We start from the raw sequence: 16,754 nt of genomic DNA, 5'->3' as shown, positions 1-16,754 counted from the left end.
TTCCTCTTTGATTTCTTCAGTGATCTCTTGGTTATTTAGTAACATATTGTTTAGCCTCCATGTGTTTGGGCTTTTTACATTTTTTTCCCTGTAATTCATTTCTAATCTCATAGCGTTGTGGTCAGATATGATTTCAATTTTCTTAAATTTACTGAGGCTTGATTTGTGACCCAAGATGTGATCTATCCTGGAGAATGTTCCGTGCGCACTTGAGAAGAAAGTGTAATCTGCTGTTTTTGGATGGAATGTGCTATAAATATCAATTAAATCTATGTGGTCTATTGTGTCATTTAAAGCATCTGTTTCCTTATTTATTTTCATTTTGGATGATCTGTCCATTGGTGTAAGTGAGGTGTTAAAGTCCCCCACTATTATTGTGTTACTGTCGATTTCCTTTTTTATAGCTGTTAGCAGTTGCCTTATGTATTGAGCTGCTCCTATGTTGGGTGTATATATATTTATAATTGTTATATCTTCTTCTTGGATTGATCCCTGGATCATTATGTAGTGTCCTTCCTTGTCTCTTGTAACATTCTTTATTTTAAAGTCTATTTTATCTGATATGAGTATAGCTACTCCAGCTTTCTTTTGATTTCCATTTGCATGGAATATCTTTTTCCATTCCCTCACTTTCAGTCTGTATGTGTCCCTAGGTCTGAAGTGGGTCTCTTGTAGACAGCATATATATGGGTCTTGTTTTTGTATCCATTCAGCAAGCTTGTGTCTTTTGGTTGGAGCATTTAATCCATTCACGTTTAAGGTGATTATCGATATGTATGTTCCTATGACCATTTTCTTAATTGTTTTCGGTTTGTTTTTGTAGGTCCTTTTCTTCTCTTGTGTTTTCCACTTAGAGAAGTTCCTTTAGCATTTGTTGTAGAGCTGGTTTGGTGGTGCTGAATTCTCTTAGCTTTTGCTTGTCTGTAAAGCTTTTGATTTCTCCATCAAATCTAAATGAGATCCTTGCCGGGTAGAGTAATCTTGGTTGTAGGTTCTTCCCTTTCATCAGTTTAAGTATATCATGCCACTCCCTTCTGGCTTGTAGAGTTTCTGCTGAGAAATCAGCTGTTAACCTTATGGGAGTTCCCTTGTATGTTATTTGTCATTTTTCCCTTGCTGCTTTCAGTAATTTTTCTTTGTCTTTGATTTTTGCCTATTTGATTACTATGTGTCTCGGCGTGTTTCTCCTTGGGTTTATCCTGTATGGGACTCGCTGCGCTTCCTGGACTTGGGTGGCTATTTCCTTTCCCATGTCAGGGAAGTTTTCGACTATAATCTCTTCAGATATTTTCTCTGGTCCTTTCTCTCTCTCTTCTCCTTCTGGGACCCCTATAATGCGAATGTTGTTGCGTTTAATGTTTTCCCAGAGGTCTCTTAGGCTGTCTTCATTTCTTTTCGTTCTTTTTTCTTTATTCTGTTCCGCAGCAGTGAATTCCACCATTCTGTCTTCCAGGTCACTTATCCGTTCTTCTGCCTCAGTTATTCTGCTATTGATTCCTTCTAGTATATTTTTCATTTCAGTTATTGTATTGTTCATTTCTGTTTGTTTGTTCTTTAATTCTTCTGGGTCTTTGTTAAACATTTCTCGCATCTTCTCGATCTTTGCCTCCATTCTTATTCCGAGGTCCTGGATCATCTTCACTATCATTATTCTGAATTCTTTTTCTGGAAGGTTGCCTATCTCCACTTCATTTAGTTGTTTTTCTGGGGTTTTATCTTGTTCCTTCATCTGGTATATAGCCCTCTGCCTGTTCATCTTGTCTGTCTTTCTGTGAATGTGGTGTTTGTTCCACAGGCTGCAGGATTAAAGTTTTTCTTGCTTCTGCTGTCTGCCCTCTGGTGGTTGAGGCTATCTAAGAGGCTTGATGGGAGGCTCTGGTGGTGGGTAGAGCTGACTGTTGCTGTGGTGGTCAGAGCTCAGTAAAACTTTAATCCACTTGACTGTTGATGGGTGGGGCTGGGTTCCCTCCCTGTTGGTTGTTTTGCCTGAGGCAACCTGACACTGGAGCCTACCTGGGCTCTTTGATGGGGCTAATGACAGACTCTGGGAGGGCTCACGCCAAGGAGTACTTCCCAGAACTTCTGCTGCCAGTGTCCTTGTCCCCACGGTGAAACAGAGCCACCCCCCGCCTCTGCAGGAGACCTTCCAACTCTAGCAGGTAGGTCTGGTTCGGTCTCCCCCGGGGTCACTGCTCCTTCCCCTGGGTCCCGATGCGCACAGTATTTTGTGTGTGCCCTCCAAGAGTGGGGTCTCTGTTTCCCCCAGTCCTGTTAAGTCCTGCAATCAGTTCCCACTAGGCTTCAAAGTCGGATTCTCTATGAATTCCTCCTCCCGTTGCCAGACCCCCAGGTTGGGAAGCCTGACGTGGGGCTCAGAACCTTCACTCCAGTGGGTGGACTTCTGTGGTATAAGTGTTCGCCAGTCTGTGAGTCACCCACCCACCAGTTATGGGATTTGATTTTACTCTGATTGCTCCCCTCCTACCATCTCATTGTGGCTTCTCCTTTGTCTTTGGATGTGGGGTATCTTTTTTGGTGAGTTCCAGTGTCTTCCTGTCGATGATTGTCCAGCAGCCAGTTGTGATTCTGGTGTTCTCGCAAAAGGGAGTGAGAGCACGTCCTTCTACTCCACCATCTTGGTTCCTCCACCTATTTGTGACTTCTTATTTAGTGGTGGGGAGGGAGGGGGGAAGCAGGTTATAAAATAATGTGTATAGATTGATCCTATTTTTAAAAGGTGTACGTGCACAGAACCAGATTAGGAAGTCTGGAAAGATACTAACATTTTATGGTTAATTCCTGGCTCCATTTATTTTTCAGAAACCACTCCCTCTTTCAACAACTTTTATTAAGGGGAGATAATAATAGGACCTAATTTATAGGGGTTTTTGGTAAAGATTAAATTAGTTAATACAATTAAAATAACTTCTTAGTAAGTGTCAGCCATCTGGGGATGATGGGACTATGAGTATTTAAATGATCTTCTGTAGATTTTTCTGATTTTTAAATGATCATGCATTACTTTTATAATCAGAAACATCAATAAAGTCATTTTAATTTTTCCCCCCAAACCCAAACACAACCTGGTTTCTTTGAGGCAAGTCAGTTAGTGACTTAAATTAGTTCCTTAATAGGCTCAAAGCTAGTAAGAAAATACTAGCTTTTAAGCTTTGATTTTGACACAGATATTTACTGAGAATCTACTGTGCTGGGTGCTGATATATTTATGTTTTACAAATAACATTTTCATTACAGGTCTCACAGTCTTGTCTGTCTCTTATCAGGAAAGAGAATCATTCTGCGTTTTAGAGCGCTAACTCTGGGAACCATGTCAGGAAAGGATGGGGAGAGAGACTGAGAGGGGAGATGAGTTAGAGAGCTCTGCACATTGGCCAGATGAAAGCATAAGAGTGTCTCCACCAAGGCAGCTACTGGGGATGATGAGTGGTGTCCAGACCAAGACACGGTTTGGGAATATAATTGACAGGACTCGGGAGGTGATGGGGGGACGGGAGGGGTGGGCGAGACAGGAGATTCTGAAGTTTCTGCGTGGGGAAAGACCACGTTGCTGTACTGTTCATAAACTAGAGGGCAGCAGGAGGAAGACATTTGGGAGGGAAGCTATCTGTGATCCCAAAGCCTTTCTCTCTTTCCTCACTGGGAAAGAACTCATTCATTAGGCACAAGCAGCAAAAGGGAGACAGTAGCAAAACTCCTAGCGAGTAGTTTATTCTAGTCGCGGAGTTCTGATGGTCCTCTTCCTGGGTCACTTTTTGTCTAGCAGACACCAGTTAATCACATGGTCAGCAGTTTACAAATTAAATGTGGGTGTATGGAGCAAGTTTGGGAGTTTAATGCCATGTAAAATGAGTTGTGTCATTGATCCAATTAAAATATTTTAGGTGAAGAGAGTTTTTAGTTTGTGACTTGAAATTCCACTTTGAACATCTTCAGTGATGGTCATGTGGTAGATTTGGGGGTATGGCAGGACCTTAGGTGTACGGTGGGAAGGTGTTTCTATGAAATGTCGCTGTGCATGCCTGATGGTTGGTTGGTGCTCTATAAGAGTTTGAGTATCATAGAAGTGGGAAGTGACTCTGACTGCCATAGCAGAAGGGAAAAGAAACCTAGAAGTCTGCACATTCTACTTGTGTGTCAGTTGAAGACTAGACTTGTTACATTTATCACTCTTATAGTTATGTTTTTAATGTCTACCTTGTTACACTATGAGATTCTTGAGGGCAGGGACTGTGTCTTTTCCCCACTGTGGCAATGGCTGGCACATGGTAGGCACTCATACCTGTTGACTGAATCATTGAATGGCTCACTTAACTCTTTAGGACCTGGTTACCCTTGCATCTGGCTGTGTCTTTAGGATTCTTTCTTTCCTTTAGACTGTGGCTTTGGAGAATCGGCATCATCTTTTCCCTAACTAAACAGATACCCAGATCAGAAACCTGAATGTTCTTAATGCCTTCTCTCCCTCCCTCCTCATACCCAGTCATTCATTAAGTCTTGTCACTTCTACCTCAATGTTTTTTTTCTCATTCTACTGTCTCATAGAATCAGGCCTCTTTGGCCATTTGCCTAGATTTCTTCAATACTCTTTGGACTGGTCTCATTGCCTCCTGACCCCTTCAGTTTGTTTTCCACATCGCAGCCAGAGTGGTGATCTAAATGTACATCGAATAGGTCTTCCCCTGTCTAACACCTGTTGGCAGCTCCCCGTTGACCTCAGGAAAGTACCAACTCTTTAGCCCTTTATGATCTGTGATTTTCTTCTTTCCCCACCCTCTTCTCTTGTCATTTCCCAGTATATTTTCTTGCTTCCCCACCCTGCCGTCTCAGCGTTCCGAGTCGCTGCCAGTGCTGTGTAGTCCACAAGCTCATCATGCTCTCTTTCTCACTTCTGCTTGGGACATCACCCATTCCTCTTCTGTCTGTCTGTCTTTTACCTGCCCTTTGGGAAGCAGCGTAGTTGTCTCAGCTGAGAAGCTTATCTGGTACACCTTACCTCCCCTCCCCACTGGTCAGACTGGCTTATGTTCCCCACCTGGAGTTAGCCAAGCTGCAAGGTTTAAGGACACAGTCTTACACAAGACTTCCCTGACTTCTGACACCAGCTGCAAGTTTGTGGTTTCCCAGAACCACTCTCGGGTTTGATAATTTGCTAGAAGGACTCAGAGAACTCACTGAAGGCTGTTATACTCACAGTTGTAGTGTGTTACAAGGAAAGAATACAGATCAAAATTAACCAAATGGTAGAATCTGGGAAGGTTACACACTATACAAAGAGTATTGGCAACCACGGACCCTCACCCAAACTTCAGTGTCCAGAATGTTTATTAGGGCTTCATTATGTAGATGTTATTGATTGATTGCCTAAGTGGTTCAACTCAGTCTCCAGCTCCCCAGTCCCCCAGGTCTTTCTAATATCACACGGCCAGAGAGGTCCACCATGAGTCGCCTCGTGCATAAACTTAGCATCAGCTGTCAGCTGAGGCTGAGGGGCCTACTGTGAATAACAAAGACACCCCTATCACTTGGGAAGTCCCAAGGGTTTAGAGGTTCTCTCCCAGGAGCGGGGGGTAAAGGCCAGACCTCTCTTTGGGTAAGGCCACGTTCTTTACTACATGTTTCTTTCCTAAAGCACCTACACATCAGCAGTGTCCATTTTCTTGTTGTTTGTCCCCCACTGGTTATAAACTCCTTGAGGCAAGCTGTGACAGGCTGTATAATGGAGTGGCCAGGAGCCAAGGTCTTGAAGTCAGGATGCCTGGGGTGAAACTCAGCTCTGCTGTGTACTGGCTTGTGACCTTGGGCATAGTTGCACACTACTCTGTGCCTTGGTTTCCTCGTCTATAAGATGGTGTACATGATAATACCTTTTTTCAGGGGATTGTTTTGAGGATTAAAAGTGATTTGTGAGTTGGTGGGAATGTAAATTGATACAGCCACTATGGAGAACAGTATGGAGGTTCCTTAAAAAACTAAAAATAGAACTACCGTACGACCCAGCAATCCCACTACCGGGCATATACCCTGAGAAAACCATAATTCAAAAAGAGTCATGTACCACAATGTTCATTGCAGCTCTATTTACAATAGCCAGGACATGGAAGCAACCTAAGTGTCCATCGACAGATGATTGGATAAAGAAGATGTGGCACATATATACAATGGAATATTACTCAGCCATAAAAAGGAACGAAATTGAGTTATTTGTTATGAGGTGGATGGACCTAGAGTCTGTCATACAGAGTGAAGTAAGTCGGAAAGAGAAAAACAAATGCTGTATGCTGACACATATATATGGAATCTAAAAAAAAACTCATGAAGAACCTAGGGCCAAGACGGGAATAAAGACACAGACCTACTAGAGAATGGACTTGAGGACACGGGGAGTGGGAAGGGTAAGCTGGGACAAAGTGAGAGAGTGGTAGTGTATATATGGACATATATACACTACCAAATGTAAAATAGATAGCTAGTGGGAAGCAGTCGCATAGCACAGGGAGATCAGCTCGGTGCTTTGTGACCAGCTAGAAGGGTGGGATAGGGAGTGTGGGAGGGAGGGAGATGCAAGAGGGCAGAGATGTGGGGATATATGTATATGTATAACTGATTCACTTTGTTATAAAGCAGAAACTAACACACCATTGTAAAGCAATTATACTCCAATAAAAACGTTAAAAAAAAAGTGATTTGTGAGAAGAAATTATAAAATCTGAAAGAATATGAGAAGTGAGTAGAGCAGTGCTTGACACATAATAAGCATCATTAATGCAAACTGTTACGGTTTCTGTCACATTTCCAATGTCTCTCATAGAGTTAGGCATTTAGGAAGCATTCAGAAAATATCTATTGAAGGAATGAATAAATGAATCCTTTCTTTATGAGTGATTGGTGCCCTTCTGAGTAGCAGTCTATGTACTGTTTAACCAGCTTCAATTCGTAGACTGACAAAGCTAATGGACTTTTTCAGGTATGTTCACCGTTTCTCATTATTTAGAACTAAATTATACCAAAGCATGTTTGCATTTGGATTTTTCTGTGATAAAGACTTCATTTTTCTTTCTCTCTTTCCATGCAGTGGCCAGTTTGGCAAAACCTGGAACATTTGCTGGCAATGATGCAATTGTAGCCTTCGCAAGAAATCATCAGTTGAATGTGGTGATTCATCAACTTAATGCCCCTTTGTGGCAGGTAGGTCACCTATTCAGGAACTTATGTTAAGCTATTGTTTATAAATTAGCTTTGGGGATGTCCTCAGATGATGGGGCTTGACTTATGATATTGAACTATGCAGGGTAACTTGGGCTGTGAGCCTGACCCAAGACGGGAAGCTTGTGGTGGCTTGGAATTAAACCCTGCATTACAAATGGAGTCTGAAGTATAATTCAAAAACCTTTAAAATGCCAGAAATGTTCCTCAGTAGTCAGTTAATTGGGTAGTTTGGGTGGAGAGCCTACTGTGGAAATAACTTAGATAATTCTGTAAAAATATCTCGATGAGAAATTAAAGGATTTGCATACATATTCTAGTTTGAAATATACCTGTTCCATGTATATGTTTTTGTTTTTTAGATGGAGGAAAACAAAGACCAAATTCACTATAATAGCTGTTGCTAAAAAGAATTTCTGAACAACAAAATTTATTTCATGGCCTAGGGTGTCAAGCTCTATTTCTGTGCCCTGCCCGGCTATACATAGCGGTTCCAATGGTTTTTCTACAGCAAGTAAGATTTTACAACAAATGTTGCGTTTGTGCTGTGGGATGGCAGAGCACGCTGCTGCTGAGTCGCTTAGGCCTTCCTTCCCCTCCTTTACCTTTGGTATTCTATTCTAAAGTAGCCTAGTCTCCCAAACAGTCCATCAAACCAAACATTCTGGAGTACGGAAGGTCAGAGGTCGGGGTGAAACTGTACACAGACTACCACCCCTTACTCGTCGTCCTTGCGCTCAGAGCGCTTTTCGCTTTGTGGCTCAGCTCCTGGAGGCTGGTCAGGTGATTCCTATCAGTCTTCCTCTCTCCCCTGCTCCACTACTCCCCCATTTCTAACTTTGTTTTTTTAATTAGAAAGTAAAACATAATGATTATAGAACAATTTCAAAATTCAGAAAAGCCCATTAAAGGCAAATAAAAAAAGGCGAATAAAAATCACTCAGAGTCATACTCCGCAGAGATAATTACTATTAACATTTAGTGTGTATCCCTGTTATTCACACACACTCTTAACTATAAAATCATTCATGTATGACTGGGAAGAGACGTATCACAATGTCACACGTTTTAAGCAAGTCTACACACACATAGACACATCCATACGTGTATACATACACTGTGTATCCCTATATATTATATTATTATCAAGGCAACAATGGCCTTTTTTCCTCATTGGTTTCCTATACCACCTGCATATATATTTCTTTGTAAATTGCTTATTCCTTTGCTTAGCCTTTGCTCATTAAAAATAAAGTCATTTATAGAGATATAATTTACATGTAGCAAAATTCACCATTCTCTGGTGTATAGTTCTATGTGTTTTGACAAACATAGTCATGTAAATACCACCACTATCAATATACAGTATATTTCCACCACCCCAAAAAGTTACCTCATGCCCCTTTGCAGTCACTAGTCCCCTCCCCCCACTCCCAGATTCTTGTAACCACTAATCTGATTTGTCTCTTACAGTTTTTGCCTTTGCAGAATGTCATGTAAATGGAAGTATATAGCTTTTTGTGTCTGGCATAATGTCCTTTTAACAAAAATTACACTACAACAAAATAAATTAGATACTCCATGTGTTGGTAAGGACTTTACGTTACAGGGATACAGTGAGCAGGATGGGAAACAATATCTGTATGTGCTGTTCTTTGGGGTAGTGTCGTCACATGTACTGACACCGGGGAGAGCTATCATATTTTTAGTGAGGCTCTCTCTTTCTAAGGATGTCTTTGAGCCAAGAAGACTGGTTACCTCTTTCGTTGTCCCAATTTTTTGTCTTTAAATCTTTACTGCTTAGCAGAAGTCATCAATATCATTTGAATATACAGCATAATGATACTCTTCTTGAAGGAATATACTCAGGGCCAACTCAGTAACTGTAGGTTGCCTTCTCCTCCTTTGATAACCGTTTTTAAAGTTTCTTAATTATCTAGGTAGTTGTGGAAGATAATTCTGCATAACTAGATTTTTTTTTCAAGTACATTTATTTCTGTAGTGTCCTCTTGCTAAACATTCAGAGTATATGTTTTTAAAATAAATACATTTCCTGTATACTGGAATTGTCTACTAGGTTTTCCCCATCTCTCCCTACCCCAGTGGAGCACCTTATAAAATTTGAGAATTGAAACTGAATTGGTTGCTACTGTCATGGGTAAGAGCTCTTACGTTAATAATGAGGAGGTTTATACTCACAACCTACATTTTTTTTTCTGGCTACAAATGGAATGTATGCTTCTGTAAACAATATAGACACGTGTGACTTAGAAAATGAAAGTCCTCTGTGATCTCCCTCTCCATGAGCATCACAATTTGGTGACTGTTCCTCAAGTTATTTTTTCTTATTCATAATGCATATATAGTGTTATTATTATTTAAATATGTAAGTGCTTTAGGGATTATGTCATTCAGAGATTCTGATCAACTAATTTCCTTTCCAGTAGTCTTCCTGGGAGATGAATGGTGCTCTCTCTATTTTGCATGTGTCAAAACCAGGCTCTCTGCCCTTTGAGACCTAGATATTCTGCCTGGAGAAAACTTCCGTGGTTCTGACTTCTAGATCTGTGTAGTTCCTGTTTGTTCCATGGTTTTGCTGTGTTTTTAGACCACAGATATTTAAATTAATAATAGTATCTCACTGCCTGTGACTTTCAGCAAAAACAAGAAGGAGGTGCTGATATTTTGGGGTTTTAACAAATAGCCAGTTACTGGGCTCTCTAAAGGACAGATTCAGAATTACTGTAGAGTTTCTGCGGAGTTGGTGGTTTGGGGGGGGTGCCCAGGCTCCACCTCAGGGCGTCTGTATTTCATGACTCCAGGGAGCACCGTTCTGGTTGGGCTGGGCTGCAGGGGCGCCATTCACACAACACCTTGCGAGTAGTGCTTCCGGGTTGTGCAGTGCAGTAGTACTGCCTGACTGTATATAACTTTATTTTGAAATTGATATAAGTGGGATGTTTTGAGTTTGTTGTTAATGTTTCTCAGTATGTGTTTGATGAAAAATGCTATTTTTGTTTTAAGAACAGTGTGGATTTACTGTGAAGCTAGTGAAGCTTAAGTGTCAGGTCCTTCATTTTTATGGGCCCCCCTTCAAGGTCTTGGGAGGAGTTCTAGCAATTTTATATATGTAATTTTATATTCTTTTTCTCAAAGAGGGTCCCAAGTTGTTTGAGTTTCAAGCACAACAAATCTGCATCTGCCCCTGGGCCTTCCCTCTTGGAAGGGACCTGTGCATTTGAGGGGCTGAGTGGTACTAACACTCCTGAAACTTAAGCTTATTTAACTTCATGGTAAATCTGCCCCTGGTTTTTGAATATGCATTTTTGTATGGATTTACGTCCATGTAGTTGCATATTAAAGCACAATGAATCATATATACATGAGTGGAAGAAAGATAATTCAAAAATTGCTTAGGACGTATCGCAGTCGTATTCCCAATTCCTTCTATATAGAGCCTGTTGACTGGGCTTCCTGGGCAGTCAGGTGGCGTTTCTCTTCTGAAGTGGACACTGTGCAGATCCTCGCTGGCATCTCCCCTTCCTTTGCCTGCAGATTCGTGGTACAGATAAGAGCAACGTGCAGGAGTTACACATTGCATATCGGTATGGAGAGCACTATGACAGCGTTCGGAGGATCAATGACAACTCAGAAGCACCCGCACATCTCCAGACTGATGTGAGTGAAGCCTCCGTTTTCTTCTGTGTTCTCAGCCCTGCAGGAACCAGGTCGAGAGCTGTGTGCCCTGGAGCTAAAAACCAGTGATGTGTTAATAGAAAGTTGCCTTTAAGAATCTCTGGGCTTGATTTTTTAAAAAAATTTTGTTAGTTCAGGTGAGAGCAGCAGATAAAATTATTGTTCTTTTGCTTTCCCTAACAGCTGATGGCTATGATTGCATGAATATAATTTATATAAACATTTAAAATTACTTTTATGTTTTAAAGTTAATCCATGCTTTGTATCTAAAATTCGGAAACTATAGAAAAAGTAAAGAAGAAAATAAAAAATGCACAGAATCAACAATTTTTGTTATTGTTTTCGTATTTGTATAGCTTTGTTTCCTGCTTTTTTGCTATTAACATTATTTCACAAGTCTTTCCTCACATTATTAGACACTTTCTTTGTAATTAAAAAAATAAAGTGAAAGTCACTCTCTCACCCTTGTTTACCTCCCTGGATGCAACCAGTGTTATTAGTATATCATAAAATTGCCTAGAGATATTTTACATAGCAAGCAAATATGTGAGTATGTGCATGTATTCCACTTTTGCGGGAGTACATTCTTCCTATCCACAATTGTAGCATCCTCTATATACTGTTCTGCACCATGCTTTTCGAATGGAACATATCTCAGAGTTTAATTCATAGCAGTACATAAGGAACTTCCTAAATCTTTTTAAATGGCTCCATAGTATTCTAGTGTATGAATGCATTATAATGTGCTGGAATAGTCCCTTTGATGGACTTTTAGATGGCTTTCAAACTTTGCTTTTACAAACAACACGCAGTGCCTTACTTATATGTATATCTTTTCACACATGTGCGAGTGTATTTGTGGAATAAATTCCTAGAAGGTTCTTACTACGTCAGAGGATGTGCGCATGTATAATTTTGGTAGGTATTGCCAAGTTGCTCTCTGTAGAAGTCTTACCAGTTTACACTCCCACTTGCAATATGTGTCTCTTCTGCACCTTTGCCAGCACAGTGTGTTATGAAGTTTTTAAATCTGTGTCACTGTTAGGGAAAAAATAGTTTTCTTAACATAGTTTTAATTTGTATTTTTCTTATTAGTGAGCTTATGCATCTTTTCCTGTGTTTAAATCCTACTTTTGTACTTTTTTGACTGAACTGTATTCATGTTTTTTGTCCATTTTTTTCCTGTTCAGTTTTCTTAATGATTTTTAGGAGATCGTTATATATTAGGGAAATTAGCCTCTATCTGTGGTATGAGTTGCAAATTTTTCACAGTCTGTCTTTTGTCTTTTTATTCTTTCCCATATTGTCTTTGCTCTGAAGGAATTTTAAAGTTTTATGTGGCTAAATTTATCAAGTTTTCAAGACATCATATAAATGTCTTCTGGGTTTTGGGTCATGATTAGGAAGCTCTTTCCCACTCTGAGGTTAAAAAGAATTCTCCCATAGTTTATTTTAGTCCTTCTGTACTTTCATTTTTTAAAAGAAATTAGATCTTGTCTCTATTTGGGATTTATATTGATATACAGGTGTGAGGTATGGATCCAACTTTATATTTTTCCTTGTGGTTACCTAGTTGAACCCAAACTGTTTATTAATTACATGTCTTTGTCCACTGATTTACAATACCGCTTTTTTCATATAATAAATTCCCATATGTAGTTGGGTCTATTTCTAGACATTGGTTCTATTCCATTGGTTTTTCTCTTCATATGTTAATGTGTTCATTGTTTTAGTTAAGAAATAGTGTATTTTAAAATCTAGTAGAACTCTTCACTCATTGTTACTTTCTTTTTTTTTTGATTTCCTGTATATTCTTGCTTTTTTTGTTTTATATATGAGTGTTAGAATATGTTTGTCTAGTTAAAAAGAAGTCCTGTTGATAATTTGCTTTTATTGGGATCTCATTAAATTAATAGATTAACAAGCAAAAATTGACATCTTTATGATGTTGAATCTTCCTAGCCAGGAACCTGATAAGCTTTTTATTTGTTTAGTTGACTTTTTTGGTGAAATGCTGGAGCACTTTTTTTTTTTTTTTTTTAACATCTTTATTGGAGTATAATTGCTTTACAATGGTGTGTTAGGTTCTGCTTTATAACAAAGTGAATCAGTTATACATATACATATGTTCCCATATGTCTTCCCTTTTGCATCTCCCTCCCTTCCACCCTCCCTATCCCATCCCTCTAGGTGGTCACAGAGCACCGAGCTGATCTTCCTGTGCTATGCGGCTGCTTCCCACTAGCTATCTACTTTACGTTTGATAGTGTATATATGTCCATGCCACTCTCTCACTTTGTCACAGCTTACCCTTCCCCCTCCCCATATCCTCAAGTCCATTCTCTAGTAGGTCTGTGTCTTTATTCCTGTCTTGCCCCTAGGTTCTTCATGACCTTTTTTTTTTTCTTAGATTCCATATATATGTGTTAGCATATGGTACTTGTTTTTCTCTTTCTGACTTACTTCACTCTGTATGACAGATTCTAGGTCCATCCACCTCACTACAGATAACTCAATTTCGTTCCTTTTTATGGCTGAGTAATATTCCATTGTATATATGTGCCACATCTTCTTTATCCATTCATCTGTCGATGGACACTTAGGTTGCTTCCATGTCCTGGCTATTGTAAATAGAGCTGCAGTGAACATTTTGGTACATGACTCTTTTTGAATTATGGTTTTCTCAGGGTATATGCCCAGTAGTGGGATTGCTGGGTCGTGTGGTAGTTCTATTTTTAGTTTTTTAAGGAACCTCCATACTGTTCTCCATAGTAGCTGTATCAATTTACATTCCCACCAACACTGCAAGAGGGTTCCCTTTTCTCCACACCCTCTCCAGCATTTATTGTTTGTAGATTTTTTGATGATGGGCATTCTGACCGGTGTGAGATGATATCTCATTGTAGTTTTGATTTGCATTTCTCTAATGATTAATGATGTTGAGCATTCTTTCATGTGTTTGTTGGCAATCTGTATATCTTCTTTGGAGAAATGTCTGTTTAGGTCTTCTGCCCATTTTTGGATTGGGTTGTTTGTTTTTTTGATATTGAGCTGCATGAGCTGCTTGTAAATTTTGGAGATTAATCCTTTGTCAGTTGCTTCATTTGCAAATATTTTCTCCCATTCTGAGGGTTGTCTTTTGGTCTTGTTTATGGTTTCCTTTGCTGTGCAAAAGCTTTTAAGTTTCATTAGGTCCCATTTGTTTATTTTTGTTTTTATTTCCATTTCTCTAGGAGGTGGGTCAAAAAGGATATTGCTGTGATTTGTGTCATAGAATGTTCTGCCTATGTTTTCCTCTAAGAGTTTGATAGTGTCTGGCCTTACATTTAGGTCTTTAATCCATTTTGAGTTTATTTTTGTGTATGGTGTTAGGGAGTGTTCTAATTTCGTACTTTTACATGTAGCTGTCCAGTTTTCCCAGCACCACTTATTGAAGAGGCTGTCTTTTGTCCACTGTATATTCTTGCCTCCTTTATCAAAGATAAGGTGACCATATGTGTGTGGGTTTATCTCTGGGCTTTCTATCCTGTTCCATTGATATATATTTCTTTTTTTGTGCCAGTACCATACTGTCTTGATTACTGTAGCTTTGTAGTATAGACTGAAGTCAGGGAGCCTGATTCCTCCAGCTCCGTTTTTCGTTCTCAAGATTGCTTTGGCTATTCAGGGTCTTTTGTGTTTCCATACGAATTGTGATATTTTTTGTTCTAGTTCTGTGAAAAATGCCATTGGTAGTTTCATAGGGATTGCATTGAATCTGTAGATTGCTTTGGGTAGTAGAGTCATTTTCACAGTGTTGATTCTTCCCATCCAAGAACATGGTATATCTCTCCATCTATTTGTATCATCTTTAATTTCTTTCATCAGTGTCTTATAATTTTCTGCATACAGGTCTTTTGTCTCCTTTTGTAGGTTTATTCCTAGGTATTTTATTCTTTTTGTTGCAGTGGTAAATGGGAGTGTTTTCTTAATTTCACTTGCAGATTTTTCATCATTAGTGTATAGGAATGCAAGAGATTTCTGTGCATTAATTTTGTATCCTGCTACTTCACCAAATTCATTGATTAGCTCTAGTAGTTTTCTGGTAGCATCTTTAGGATTCTCTGTGTATAGTATCATGTCATCTGCAAACAGTGACAGCTTTACTTCTTCTTTTCCGATTTGGATTCCTTTTATTTCTTTTTCTTCTCTGATTGCTGTGGCTAAAACTTCTAAGACTATGTTGAATAATAGTGGTGAGAGTGGGCAACCTTGTCTTGTTCCTGATCTTAGTGGAAATGGTTTCAGTTTTTCACCATTGAGGACGATGTTGGCTGTGGGTTTGTCATATATGGCCTTTATTACGTTGAGGAAAGTTTCCTCTATGCCTACTTTCTGCAGGGTTTTTATCGTAAATGGTTTTGAATATTGTCGAAAGCTTTCTCTGCATCGATTGAGATGATCATATGGTTTTTCTCCTTCAGTTTGTTAATATGGTGTATCACATTGATTGATTTGCGTATATTGAAGAATCCTTGCATTCCTGGGATAAACCCCACTTGATCATGGTGTATGATCCTTTTCATGTGCTGTTGGATTCTGTTTGCTAGTATTTTGTTGAGGATTTTTGCATTGATGTTCATCAGTGATATTGGCCTGTAGTTTTCTTTCTTTGTGACATCTTTGTCTGGTTTTGGTATCAGGGTGATGGTGGCCTCGTAGAATGAGTTTGGGAATGTTCCTCCCTCTGCTGTATTTTGGAAGAGTTTGAGAAGGATAGATGTTAGGTCTTCTCTAAATGTTTGATAGAATTCGCCTGTGAAGCCATCTGGTCCTGGGCTTTTGTTTGTTGGAAGATTTTTAATCACAGTTTCAATTTCAGTGCTTGTGATTGGTCTGTTCATATTTTCTGTTTCTTCCTGGTTCAGTCTCGGAAGGTTGTGCATTTCTAAGAATTTGTCCATTTCTTCCAGGTTGTCCATTTTATTGGTATAGAGTTGCTTATAGTAATCGCTCATGATCCTTTGTATTTCTGCAGTGTCAGTTGTTACTTCTCCTTTTTCATTTCTAATTCTATTGATTTGAGTCTTCTCCCTTTTTTTCTTGATGACCCTGGCTAGTGGTTTATCAATTTTGTTTATCTTCTCAAAGAACCAGCTTTTAGTTTTATTGATCTTTGCTATTGTTTCCTTCATTTCTTTTTCATTTATTTCTGATCTGATCTTTATGATTTCTTTCTTTCTGCTAACTTTGGGGGTTTTTTTGTTCTTCTTTCTCTAATTGCTTTAGGTGTAAGGTTAGGTTGTTCATTTGAGACGTTTCTTGTTTCTTAAGGTAGGATTGTATTGCTATACACTTCCCTCTTAGAACTGCTTTTGCTGCATCCCATAGGTTTTGTGTCATCGTGTTTTCATTGTCATTTGTTTCTAGGTATTTTTTGATTTCCTCTTTGATTTCTTCAGTGATCTCTTGGTTATTAAGTAGTGTATTGTTTAGCCTCCATGTGTTTGTAATTTTTACAGATTTTTTTCTTGTAATTGATATCTAGTCTCATAGCATTGTGGTCGGAAAAGGTACTTGAAACAATTTCAATTTTCTTAAATTTACCAAGGCTTGATTTGTGACCCAAGATATGATCTATCCTGGAGAATGTTCCATGAGCACTTGAGAAGAAAGTATATTCTGTTGTTTTTGGATGGAATGTCCTATAAATGTCAATTAAGTCCATCTTGTTTAATGTATCATTTAAAGCTTGTGTTTCCTTATTTATTTTCATTTTGGGTGATCTGTCCATTGGTGAAAGTGGGGTGTTAAAGTCCCCTACTATGATTGTGTTACTGTCAATTTCCCCTTTT

At 39.1% G+C, this 16,754-nt stretch overlaps 1 protein-coding gene across 9 annotated transcripts in view; it reads left to right on the top strand.

Moving 5' to 3' along the window:
• Positions 1–16,754, top strand: part of OTUD3 (OTU deubiquitinase 3) — a 39,358-nt gene that overhangs the window by 11,543 nt on the left and 11,061 nt on the right. For all 9 annotated transcript variants that reach the window (XM_082449239.1, XM_082449240.1, XM_082449237.1 and 6 more), the window contains exons 3-4: positions 7,094–7,206; positions 10,780–10,902. In XM_082449239.1, the coding sequence (XP_082305365.1) occupies positions 7,094–7,206; positions 10,780–10,902 (236 nt within the window). The remainder of the gene's footprint in view (positions 1–7,093; positions 7,207–10,779; positions 10,903–16,754) is intronic.

Source organism: Balaenoptera physalus (assembly GCF_965194825.1).
Source record: "Balaenoptera physalus genome assembly, chromosome: 1".
Taxonomy (NCBI): Eukaryota; Metazoa; Chordata; class Mammalia; order Artiodactyla; family Balaenopteridae; genus Balaenoptera; species Balaenoptera physalus.
Note: the sequence above shows the minus strand (reverse complement) of the source record. Positions and strands in the feature narration are given on the sequence as shown.